This window comes from Anguilla rostrata, chromosome 8 (assembly GCF_018555375.3).
Source record: "Anguilla rostrata isolate EN2019 chromosome 8, ASM1855537v3, whole genome shotgun sequence".
In the NCBI taxonomy this organism is placed as follows: domain Eukaryota; kingdom Metazoa; phylum Chordata; class Actinopteri; order Anguilliformes; family Anguillidae; genus Anguilla; species Anguilla rostrata.
In genome coordinates this window covers 56,372,420-56,384,919 of record NC_057940.1, presented here as the reverse complement: position 1 = coordinate 56,384,919, position 12,500 = coordinate 56,372,420, and the positions used below count along the sequence as shown (strand labels likewise).

Below are 12,500 nucleotides of genomic sequence, written 5' to 3'. Positions count from 1 at the left end.
CCTGAACACAGAGACACCACCTCCCTCTCCTGAACACAGTGACACCACACCCCCCTCCTGAACACAGAGACACACACCCCCTCCTGAACACAGATACACCACACCCCCTCCTGAACACAGTGACACCACCCTCCTGAACACAGAGACACCACACCCCCTCCTGAACACAGAGACACCACACCCCCTCCTGAACACAGAGACCACACCCCCTCCTGAACACAGAGACACCCCCCTCCTGAACACAGAGACACCTCCCCTCCTGAACACAGTGACACCCACCCCCCTTCTGAACACAGAGACACCCCCCTCCTGAACACAGAGACACCTCCCCTCCTGAACACAGTGACACCCCACCCCCTCCTGAACACAGAGACACCACACCCCCCCTGAACACAGTGACACCACACCCCCTCCTGAACACAGAGGCACCCCCTTGCTGGTCTGGAGGCTCATGTTCGGTTCCTGCTCTGATTTGGGTTGGGCTTCATTGTGTTTCAGCCGCCATGATGCCCCCTCCCCCCCGGCTGTCCGTTAATTATACCCCCCCCCGGGCAGCACCTGCTTCCTCTCCTGCTGTCACTCAAACCCCCTCCCCCTCACCCCACCACAGAGCCCATGACTGTGCTGCATGCCCCTCAACATAACCTTAATTCCAAATTACCCATGATGCAGCGGGGGCTGGAGGGCAGAGGGGGGGTCGGACGTTCTTCACCAAAGAATCGTGGGATTGATTCTCCACCCTTTAGACGCCTCCTGTGCCCCCTGGTTAATAGCGTGCTGTATGGCCCCCGTCTCCTCAGACGGTTGTGGCCAATGAGATCGCTCGATTGGGCACGGTGTGATTAGAGCCGCGCGCGAGGCCCCCCCCCCCCCCCGCACGGTTTAGTCACCCGAGCGCGACGGGCATTTAGGGCGGGCGAGGGGCCCAGCGGTTCGCGTGACGCTGTCACTCCGCGTTACAGCGGAACGGAAACGCGCCCCCCCATCGCGCCCCCCCATCGCGTCCCCCCCCCCCGCCCCGTCCGTCACTACACGACCGTCCCCGCTAATTCCCCCGCCTGCGTGGATCCACACGGGCTCCCCCCTTTCTCCTTAAATGTGTTTTACTTGCTTAATGAATTTCTGCCTTTGTTTATTTGGACGTGTTTATTTATCTGACGGCCCTGTTCCCCCCCCGCTGCCCATCGCTCAGAGTGAAGCCCTGCTGAGCACGCTCAGTCCGTAGTTCCTGATACGGGGCTCTGCGATGCTGAAACCCGCTCTGGACTGTTTACTGCAGTGAAGCAGGTGCACCTCTCTCCTCCTGCTGCACCTCCGTGGCCAGGGCTGTCGTTCAGCGCTTTGGTCTTGTCTCAGGTGTTTTGTTTCAGGTGTGTAGCGGCACGGGTTTCCCTCCCTTTCTCTCTCACACGCTCCTTTACTTTTCTTTCCTCTCCATCTCTTTCTCCTGGTTTTAAAAGAGAAAATTCCTCCCCTCCTTAACTCTGCCTTTATCGCCTGCTTCTCTCCAGGTGTGTGTGTGTACAGGTGAAATGTGTTTGTGTCCGGGTGTGTGTGTGTACAGGTGCAGTGTGTGTCTCTAAGAGTCCAGGTGTGTGTGTTTCTCTCTCAGGTGTGTGTGTGTGTCTCTAAGAGTCCAGGTGTGTGTGTTTCTCTCTCAGGTGTGTGTGTTTCTCTCTCAGGTGTGTGTGTTTCTCTCTCAGGTGTGTGTGTTTCTCTCTCAGGTGTGTGTGTTTCTCTCTCAGGTGTGTGTGTACAGGTGCAGTGTGTGTCTCTAAGAGTCCAGGTGTGTGTGTTTCTCTCTCAGGTGTGTGTGTGTGTGCAGGTACGATGGGGTGCGGACTGCACAGGTTGAAGCGTTCTGAGGAGGACAGCCCAGGGAAGATCTACTCCACCCTCAGGAGACCACAGGTGGAGACCAAGGTGGGCGTGGCCTACACCTACCGCTTCCTGGACTTCCTGCTGGGGAATGCAGGTGAGTCGCCACGGCAACCCGCGCCAGGCAAACGCATAAGCGCCTGCAGGCCACTGTGTGGAAAACGTGCGTGTGTGTGTGTGTGTGTGTGTGTGTGTGTAAACATCAGCACACACTGATCAGCTACAAAACCAGCATTTCAATAGAAGTCATTACTGCACTGAGCACTGAAGGCCATGGCTACCTTTGCTTTGCATCTGCCCCCCCCCTCGCTTTTTCTCTCTCTCCTGTCTCTCTGACTCCCTCTCTCTTTCCCTCTCTTTTCTCTCTTCCTCTACCTTTTCTATCCCTTTGTCTCTCTCCCTCGTGAAGGGGGGGTGGTTTACAGAAGTATGCCCTTATCAGAACCCCAGAGGTAAATGGACTGTGTTTACGGTGCGGACAGGGGGTCAGCAGGGTGTGATGAAGAGTGTGATGGCCGTTGTTGAACATTCTCCTGGACCAGCATTATGTGAACCGTTAGCTGGTGTCTTTGATGGTGTTGTCGGCTTCAAAGGTTAACCCAGCACCATCATTTCACTTCTGAAATACATCACTATTCAGAATCCATCCGCCATTAGGAGCAGATCTGGAGTTTGCCGGTTGGTCCATGCGGAAACACTTTCTCTCCAGTTTTTTCTAAGTGTGATGTCTTCAGCAATATGGTCATGGGTTAGTGTGCATTCAGTTCTGTCAACTCACACACCTCCTCTCATTTCTCTTCCTCCCTCCCTCTCTTCCTCCGGCTCTCTCCATCTCTCTCTTTCTCTCTCCCTCTCACACCCGGCTGAGGCATAGCAGGGCGAGGTGTTTATCAGATGCTGGGGTGTCATCTTTCTGTCTTTCTCTCTGCTTCTGTAAGCTCTGCCTGAATAGTGTGTAGATTTCCTGTCTGTAAATGCGCAGAGATTCTGTAGTGCATTCAGTGCAGATTCTCTCTGCAGTGCTGAACGGGATTGTAGGCTTTCATACTTTCACACCCTGTAAATACAAACTATATAAACATCACCTACAGCACATATGGGCTTTAATACCTGTAAGCTCTACGTTACCCAAAGCACCTTTGGGCTTCAATACGTATAAGGTCTACATTACCCACCAGACCTGGGTCAAATAAATATTTGTTTTGGATTCATATACTTTTCTGTGCTCTATTGATCTTGCCTGGTGTAATTGAGCCTGCCTATATGACCAGAAGGCGGGGTTTTGCACTTTTTGAGAGTATTTCATTGGTTCCAATACACCAGACAAGATCAATAATGCGTAGAAAAGTATTTGAATCCAAAACAAATACATATTTGACCCTGGTTTGTTACGCACAATGCCCGTCTTGATGTCATAATGGTTTAAAAGTAGTCATGGAAACGGTGTGGCAGAGATCCTCCCATTGGCCGTGGGTAGTCAGGATGTCACTGGTCTGTGTTCAGTAGGTCCTGTTGTGCCACGGTACTCCTGAGTGGCAGGCCCTGACGTGCTCAGGGTGGCAGGTCCTGATGTGTTCAGGATGGCAGGTCCTGATGTGTTCAGGGTGGCACGTTCTGATGTGCTCAGGCAGGGTGGCAGGTCCTGACGTGCTCAGGGTGGCATGTCCTGATGTGCTCAGGGTGGCAGGTCCTGATGTGTTCAGGGTGGCAGGTCCTGACGTGCTCAGGGTGGCAGGTCCTGATGTGTTCAGGGTGGCAGGTCCTGATGTGTTCAGACAGGGTGGCGGGTCCTGATGTGTTCAGGGTGGCATGTCCTGACATGCTCAGGGTGGCAGGTCCTGATGTGTTCAGGGTGGCAGGTCCTGACGTGCTCAGGGTGGCAGGTCCTGACGTGCTCAGACAGGGTGGCTAATATTAGCACGGTTTGCTGCGCGGTTTTCTCACGCTTTGTTCTGGCAGCTGCTCGCTGGGCTGAAAGGGATACAGAAATAGAGCAGCCAGCGCAGACGAAGCGTGTCTGCATCTTAAACGCACAGAGACCTGCGAGCTCCCATCCAGCCCCGAGCACGGCGGCGGCGGCGGCGGCGGCTCGGGTTCTAGGGCTGGTCACATGATGAACTGAGTCTGGGTTCCCATGTGAAGGAGAAGGGGGAGGAAACCGAGCTGTGCCATAATTTCGGAGCGCTGGATGGGCCATGGGGGGGCACGCTGGTGCAGTGGGTAGCACTGTCACCTCACAGCAAGAAGGTCCTCGGTTCGAATCTGGCCTGGGCCATTGTGTGTGGTTTGCATGTTTTCCCCGTGTCCGTGTGGGTTTCCTCCAGGTACTCTGGTTTCCATTTACCCAACTCCGGTAGGGTAATCGTAGACTCTAAATTAGAGTGTGTGGTGTGATTGGCGGCCTGTCCAGGGTGTATTCCTGTCAATTGCCCAATGCATGCTGGGATAGGCTCCAGCAGCCCCCACCGCCCCTGCCCAGGGTAAGCGGGTATAGATAATGGATGGACCCTGCCCAGGATAAGCGGGTATAGATAATGGATGGTCCCTGCCCAGGATAAGCGGGTATAGATAATGGATGCTCCCTGCCCAGGGTAAGCGGGTATAGATAATGGATGGACCATACCCAGGTTGAGTGGGTATAGATAATGGTTGTTCATGCAGCTGCAGCTGTTGCGCGAACACACTGAATTAACTGTCATCGCGCAGGACGACCACCAGGGGGAGCGCTGCCGTAACCATGGCGATGCTTGGGCGTCACTGCGCGTCACGCTCAGTCCACGCACCTGTTTCTCAGCGCGGTGGTTATTCTCTCTGGGCTACCTTTGTCCAGGTTATTCGGCTCTGGCAGAGAGCCATATTTTACATATTTAAACATGCTGCAGACGTGTCGTTTTTCTGTTCAGTCAGGTGTGTGTGTGGGGCAACATCTCATAGAGCTGCACTTCTCGAACCGGAGTCTGTGTGTGACTGAGTGTGCACATTGGGTGAGTTCTAAGTTAATTAGTATTAAATAGCGTGTGTGTGTGTGTGTGTGTGTGTGTGTTTGGGGTCGGGCACTGGACCACCCAAGCACCTGCCCTTCTTGCCCCAGGTGCCCGATATGCCCCTTTGACCTGGAAGAGTATTTGCATTATTGTTGCTGTGATTAATTTCCATTCAGTGATGTTGGTGAAGTACATTCTGTGCAATAAGGGGGTGTTGCTGTTAAACAGCGTTTCCCGGTTGGCGTGCCCTTTCCCCACCTGTCCCTGCTCAGCCCCGCAGGACGGGCTTCCCGTTCAAACTCGCAGCCTCTCGCCACCCAACCCCCACCCCCACCTCCACCCCCACCCCCACCCCAACCCCCACCCCCACCCCCCGAAACACGAGGCCTGGCCAAAAATAATTTCTAAAAATAATAAAATAATCTCTCGTTCCTGGAGAGCCGCCTCCTGGCAGCGGAGCTGTCTGGGCAGACGGGAACGAAGGCTGTTTATTGAAGAGCTCTTGTCAATCCCGTCTGATGTTTCGTGGGCTTGGCGGTTTCAAGGCGCGTATTAACCGGGAAAAAACGTTTCGTTGCGCCTCTTGCTGCTGGCGGAGATCTCGCTTTTAAACACCCCCAAAAAAGCCGTCTTTAAAAACGCCAGTTTGTGTCCTCTGAAGTATATTTAGCAACATCGTCCCGGCGATGCGATGTGATGTAAAGTTTAGTCGCGTTGCGTTCTTCTGTCACGCCTGTCATGTTGTTCTTTCCGCGGAATTCGCACAAACGATCAGCTTTTTAAAAAAAACGATCAGTACAACGTGCAAACAGTGCTGGACGTATCAAAGGCTGGAAAGATGTATCTTAGTATCCAAACTAAGATTTTAATGAGCTCCAAGAAAAGGGAAAATGTGTCATTTCAGGAGGCTGTTTAGGCTTGTAGGCCTAATGAATTAAACGTAGGCGTATATTGTCTGAATTTCAGCTGAATCTATTGAACGCAGGAGTAAATGTAGACCATTACTGTGGGAGACCGAGGGCTCACAGAGTGTCTCTGCTGCGTAAAGCACAAACGGGTGAGTGAGCGCTTTGTGCTGCTGTCCCGCTGCACGCACTCCCGCCATCTGCTGCCATGGTAACACGCTCTGCTTTTAGATGTTCGGATGCAGTGCCGTTTCACTTCATAAAGCAGTTCTCCTCCTCCTCCTTCCCCTGGTGAACTCCTCCTCCTCCTCCTTCCCCTGGTGAACTCCTCCTCCTCCTCCTTCCCCTGGTGAACGCCTCCTCCTCCTCCTTCCCCTGGTGAACTCCTCCTCCTCCTCCTTCCCCTGGTGAACTCCTCCTCCTCCTCCTTCCCCTGGTGAACTCCTCCTCCTCCTTCCCCTGGTGAACTTCTCCTCCTCCTTCCCCTGGTGAACTTCTCCTCCTCCTCCTTCCCCTGGTGAACTTCTCCTCCTCCTCCTTCTCCTGGTGAACTCCTCCTCCTCCTTCTCCTGGTGAACTCCTCCTCCTCCTCCTTCCCTGGTGAACTCTCCTCTCCTCCTTCCCTGTGACCCTCCTCCTCTCCCCTGGTGAACTCCTCCTCTTCCTCCTTCACCTGGTGAACTCCTCCTCCTCCTCCTTCCCCTGGTGAACTCTCCTCCTCCCTGGTACCTCCCTCTCTCCCTGGTGAACTCCTCCTCCTCCTCCTTCCCCTGGTGAACTCCTCCTCCTCCTCCTTCTCCTGGTGAACTCCTCCTCCTCCTCCTTCCCCTGGTGAACTCCTCCTCCTCCTCCTTCTCCTGGTGAACTCCTCCTCCTCCTCCTTCTCCTGGTGAACTCCTCCTCCTCTCCCTTCTCCTGGTGAACTCCTCCTTCTCCTTCTCCTGGTGAACTCCTCCTCCTCCTCCTTCTCCTGGTGAACTCCTCCTCCTCCTTCTCCTGGTGAACTCCTCCTCCTCTCCCTTCTCCTGGTGAAGTCCTCCTCCTCCTCCTCTCCCTTCTCCTGGTGAACTCCTCCTCCTCTCCCTTCTCCTGGTGAACTCCTCCTCCTCCTCCTTCCCCTGGTGTACTCTGATGTGGTCTGAGAGGGGGGCGGGGGTGGTTATTAGGGTGTGGTTGGGGGGGGGGGCTCTGGTAAATGACCCGTCGTGCCGTGTTTTCCCAGAGGCACCAGTCGGGTGCTGCGGTGAGCGATAATCACCGCCCATCTGTAACGGCACAGACGCGCGCCCGCCAGCGAAACAGACGCGCGCCCACCGGCGAAACAGACGCACAGCTTCCAACACAGACCTGAGGGGGGGCGGGGCGGGGGGGGGGGTCACTGTAGGGCCGCTTCTCCACTCAACACTCTCAATCAACGCTGTCGTCACGAGATAAAAATGAATTTTAAAAGCAGGTTTTGCTGAACGTGTGCCCTTCTAATACACATCCTTTAAAAAGCCATTTTAAAACCCTGTCTGCAGTAGGGTTAGGGTTAGGGTTAGGGCCTGATTTTAATCACCATCAGCAGCGCGGCTTTCTGTCATGCGTTATGAGAAGGAGAAAGAGCCGTTGTGTTATTCTGGCACGTCGGGTCCATGTGTGAAATTATAATCAGGAGGAGCACCGAGGCGTTTCCGCAGGTCTGCCTGAGCACCCAGCTGCGCCGGGTTATTCTCCCGCTTCACTGCACGCGAGATCCAATCAGACTCGCACGCGCTCGCTCGCTCGCTGCCGACCGCAGGAAACGCGTTCGCCGTCAAGGCTGACCGCGCGCAACAGACGTTCGCCGCGCCCTGGCGGCGATGATCAAATTACAGGCAGCTTTACGTTTAAAATGTCTCATTTCGCTCGTGTGGCGGCTGGAAATGGCCGTGGTTTTCACCGTCTGGTGATCAGGAAAGAGGAACCCGTCAGGGGTCTCACGGGGAAACGTGCGGGAGGTTCTGTAATGGGACGGGGGGCTCGTTTTCGCAGCATGGTTTTGACACGTTCGTGCCCTTAGAAGCTAAGATCGATGCTAATCACTCCCTAATGGTGCTGAGTGATCATGTTCACCCCACGTTAGTGCATTTCTCTCCCGCAGAGAAGGGGTGTGTTTTAAAGATGGTCACGCCCCCTTCCACAGAGTAATCGCCCAGTGGTTTGAGGAGCATGAGGCTGACATTGTGTGCATATCGCTCCCATCTCAGTCAGCAGATCTGAGCCCACGGGAGATCTGGGGAACATTCTGGAATGACGGCTGAGGCTGTGCTGTCCTGCAGCTGACCGTGAGCTGACGGACTCTCCTGAGGAAGAGCGATGTGGTCTTCCTCCTGCAGAACTCCAGACCCTGGTGGACTCATGGTGCCCCAGCACCCTCACGAGCGAACTTAGACTGGTCTTTCTCTTTTGTGCGCACTATTTGTGTTGTTAAGAAGACCTTTGATTATGCACTTATTGTGTATCGCTTTGTATAAAAGCGTCTGCCAAATAAATGTGATGACGAGCTCGTAATGAAGAGCTCAGTGCTAAATGTGTATCCATCTCGGTTTCGCATAAAGAGTGAGCACTGGAGTCTGAAGTTTGCTTCAGTCTCTTTGAAAAAAGAATTTCTGGTGTATGTTTTGTTTTAATAGCGTCGTATTGAAATTCACTTTGAGTTAGATGTTTGTTCTTCGCCGTCTTGTGGGAGGATGTGCCGTCTCCCCCGACGCAGCCCCGTAAAATCGGGCGATTAGCGTGGCGCGGAAAGCCGCTGGTCCGTCGCCAGCGATGGGACGCCTCAGAGCCTCGCCCCCTATCCCCCGCGCCAGCGAAGCTAATCTCCTCCAGCTCATTTATTACTCTCATGGTTTATGCTAATCGGATTGAATCGGAGCCCCACGGAGCACACACATGCGCGCGACACACACACACACACACACACTCACACACACACACACACGCACACATACACACACACACACACATGCGCACACACACACACACACACTCACACACACACTCACACACACACACACACGCACACATACACACACAGGCACACTCTCTCACACACACACACACACACACACACACACACACACACACACACACACTCACACACACACACAGGCACACTCTCACACAAGTACACTCACACACACACATGCACCCACACAAGCACACACACACATACACATACACACACACAGGCACACTCTCACACACAAGCACACTCATACACACACACACACACACACAGGCACACTCACACACACACACACACTCTCACACACACAGTCAGCAGTAGCAGAAGTTTATTTGAATATCTACCCACATTCGTGTTCAAGCACGTCTGTTTAAAGCTGGGTTTTATTTTAAAGCGCCCCCACAGCAGGAAGCCGAAGGGGGGAGAATAATTCTGCAGAAAAAATGTTGACAAATCTCTCGTATCCCACAATGCCATTTCCCCCCCCAGAGATACTATATTTAATAAGAGGATGCGAGCCTGCTCCTTCCTGTCTCCATTAGAGTGAGTTCCAGGTTGTGCTCTCATGCATATTCAGCCCTGCTTCGGGAGCGCGTTGTGAGCGTGTGCAACATCGCCATGGCGGCAGGGCCTCGCCCGAATTCGCGCTTTGATCTGCGTGGTAACAGTAATCCCACAGAGCCTAATCCGCCGTGGCGATAATGGGCCGCTAGGCTGGCGTTAGCCGCCGAGCTCACAGAGCGCCAAGACTGGGGCCCTTTGATCCGCAGCCATCTCCATGGCGATTACAGCCCATAATGGCCCTGCGGGTGGTTTTTCTCCATTTAGATTCAGGGGTGCACGGTGCGCATGAACACGGTCTCCCTGACGATCGGTGTTTGTTAAAATTAAGCAGGGCGGGTTTCTGATCCGTAAAAGCTCAGCAAGCAACTAATGCCGCGTGAATACCCCCCTCTTAGCAGCACTGCCAATGCTGCAGCTTCACACAAGCGCAACCGCTAGCACCGCATGTTAGCACGGTCGCTAATAATACTGCTACTCCCGCATGTTAGCGGGGTCGCTAATAACACTGCTACTCCCGCATGTTAGCGGGGTCGCTAATAACACTGCTACTCCCGCATGTTAGCGGGGTCGCTAATAACACTGCTACTCCCGCATGTTAGCGGGGTCGCTAACAACACTGCTACTCCCGCATGATAGCGCGGTCGCTAACAACACTGCTACTCCCGCATGTTAGCGCGGTCGCTAACAACACTGCTACTCCCGCATGTTAGCGCGGTCGCTAATAACACTGCTACTCCCGCATGTTAGCGCGGTCGCTAACAACACTGCTACTCCCGCATGTTAGCGCGGTCGCTAATAACACTGCTACTCCAGCATGTTAGGCGGTCGCTAATAACACTGCTACTCCCGCATGTTAGCGCGGTTGCTAATAATACTGCTACTCCCGCATGTTAGCGCGGTCGCTAACAACACTGCTACTCCCGCATGTTAGCGCGGTCGCTAATAACACTGCTACTCCAGCATGTTAGCGCGGTCGCTAATAACACTGCTACTCCCGCATGTTAGCGCGGTTGCTAATAATACTGCTACTCCCGCATGTTAGCGCGGTCGCTAACAACACTGCTACTCCAGCATGTTAGCGCGGTCGCTAATAACACTGCTACTCCCGCATGTTAGCGGGGTCGCTAACAACACTGCTACTCCCGCATGTTAGCGCGGTCGCTAATAACACTGCTACTCCCGCATGTTAGCGGGGTCGCTAACAACACGCGTCAGCATGATGGCTAATAGCACATGCTAGCACAACCACTCTTTCATGTACAGAGGGGTGTAAAGCTGCTGGAATTTGTTGACCCTTGATAAAGGCTTATAACCAGAAAGTCTGGATCAGTTACTTTTCTAAGTTCTGTGTTCCACTGCGGGGGTGTATTTCCTGCCTCTGCGGCTTGTTTTGGGGACCCAGGGGGTGCGTGTTTTGGGGACCCAGGGGGGTGCGTGTTTTGGGGACCCAGGGGGTGCGTGTTTTGGGGACCCAGGGGGGTGCGTGTTTTGGGGACCCAGGGGGGTGCGTGTTTTGGGGACCCGGGGGGGTGTGTGTTTTGGGGACCCAGGGGGGTGCGTGTTTTGGGGACCCGGGGGGGGTGCGTGTTTTGGGGACCCGGGGGGTGCGTGTTTTGGTGTAATCGGTCGCTCTCGTTTCAGAGGTGCCCGGCTCGTCCACGCCCTGCCTGTCCTCTGTGAGGGAGCTCCCGGGGCAGCTGCAGGACCTCTACCTCCAGGGCTTCCTGCTGGCCGCCCTGCACCCCTTCGTACACCCCTGCGGCCCCCCCAACGCCAGCCTGCAGCGCCAGCTCTACAGAGCCGTGCTGATCCGCCCCTCCCACAGGTGTGTGTGTGCGTGTGTGTGTGTGTGTGTGAGTGTGTGTGTGTGTGCGTGTGTGTGTGGGGGGGTGTGTGTGTGTGTGTGTGTGAGCGTGTGTGTGTGTGTGTGAGCGTGTACGTGTGAGTGTGTGTGTGTGTGTGAATGTGTGAGACAGAGAGAATTTGTGTGCATGTGTGTTTTGAGAGAGTGTGAAATTTATGAAGACTATTTATACAATACAGACACTTTTAAGAGCTGAGAGGAAGGGGGGAGGAAACAGATGGATAGTGAGAGGAAGGGAGGCAGAGAGACAGATAAAGAGAGAAGGATGGAGCGAGGGACAGAGAGGGAAAAAGATAACGCCCCTCAGGGTTCAGTGGGGGGAGGGTCTCCTTTGATGGAGATGCTGTTTCTCCTGCCAAATGATTCAGCTTTATCTCAGTGCCTGTCACCGTGGAGACGAGTGCTCACATCAGCATCAGCACCGGCCCCCTGGGGGACAAAAGAAAGAACTGCGCGACAACTTCCTGTCCCTCTGCTGATCAGGAGAGAACAGGACGGGGAATGGAGAGAGGTCGCCCGTCAGAGTGCCAACCGTCCCCAGAGACTAAACTCTTAAAAAAAGACCTCATCCGCACAGCTCTTCTGATACACAAGCAGTTTTATTTTTATTCTCTTATTATTGAATTAATTAAATAACTCTTTTCTCAAACACAGAATAGCTTACTCTGTGTTTGATAGAAAAACTGAACTGCACAAAGCTAAACTGCACATGATGCATGTTATGGTGCTTATGACACATTGCAGATGTACAGATCCGTTAGATCTGAGGAGTTTGAAGAGGAAGAGTGTTTTCTAGTTTTCTAGCGCAGGGATTCAGCGGATAGCGTGTTAGTAAAGAGCTGGCTGCACTTCTCAACGCAAGTGCAAACGTGGACAGAGCGCCCCCTGGCTGCTGAGGGATACCGTGTTCCGCCTGGCGGTGAGATCCACACGCAGCCGAGCACGAGTGCGAACGCCCGCGAACACGCCAGAACCACGCTGGGCTCTGATAGGTCAGTTTGCCACGCGCAGGACGCAGACCGTCTGTGGACGTGTGCTGGCGTGGACGCAGTAAAGGTGCTGTAATTAAAGATCTCTCTGTGCGTTAAAGCTGTGTGTCTCTGCAGTGAGTCACTAAGCACTCAGAGCCACTACAGTTTCCAGTTCTCTGAATATTCAAACCTGCTGAGAAGGACAGGCTTATGAGCCATGAAATAAAATGTTAGATTATGAAAAATGATGTACCCCTGCAGTGTGAGTATAGTGTATCATCTATCAGTTAACGTATCTGTTATCACTCTGCAGTGAGTGAGTATAGTGCACATAGTAGTAATTGT

General features: G+C 53.7%; 1 protein-coding gene across 1 annotated transcript in view; it reads left to right on the top strand.

Moving 5' to 3' along the window:
* Positions 1-12,500, top strand: part of rftn1a (raftlin, lipid raft linker 1a) — a 28,985-nt gene that overhangs the window by 3,271 nt on the left and 13,214 nt on the right. The window contains exons 2-4 of the mRNA XM_064345648.1: positions 1,746-1,759; positions 1,826-1,975; positions 10,962-11,145. Of these exons, the coding sequence (XP_064201718.1) occupies positions 1,831-1,975; positions 10,962-11,145 (329 nt within the window). The 5' untranslated portion in view covers positions 1,746-1,759; positions 1,826-1,830. The remainder of the gene's footprint in view (positions 1-1,745; positions 1,760-1,825; positions 1,976-10,961; positions 11,146-12,500) is intronic.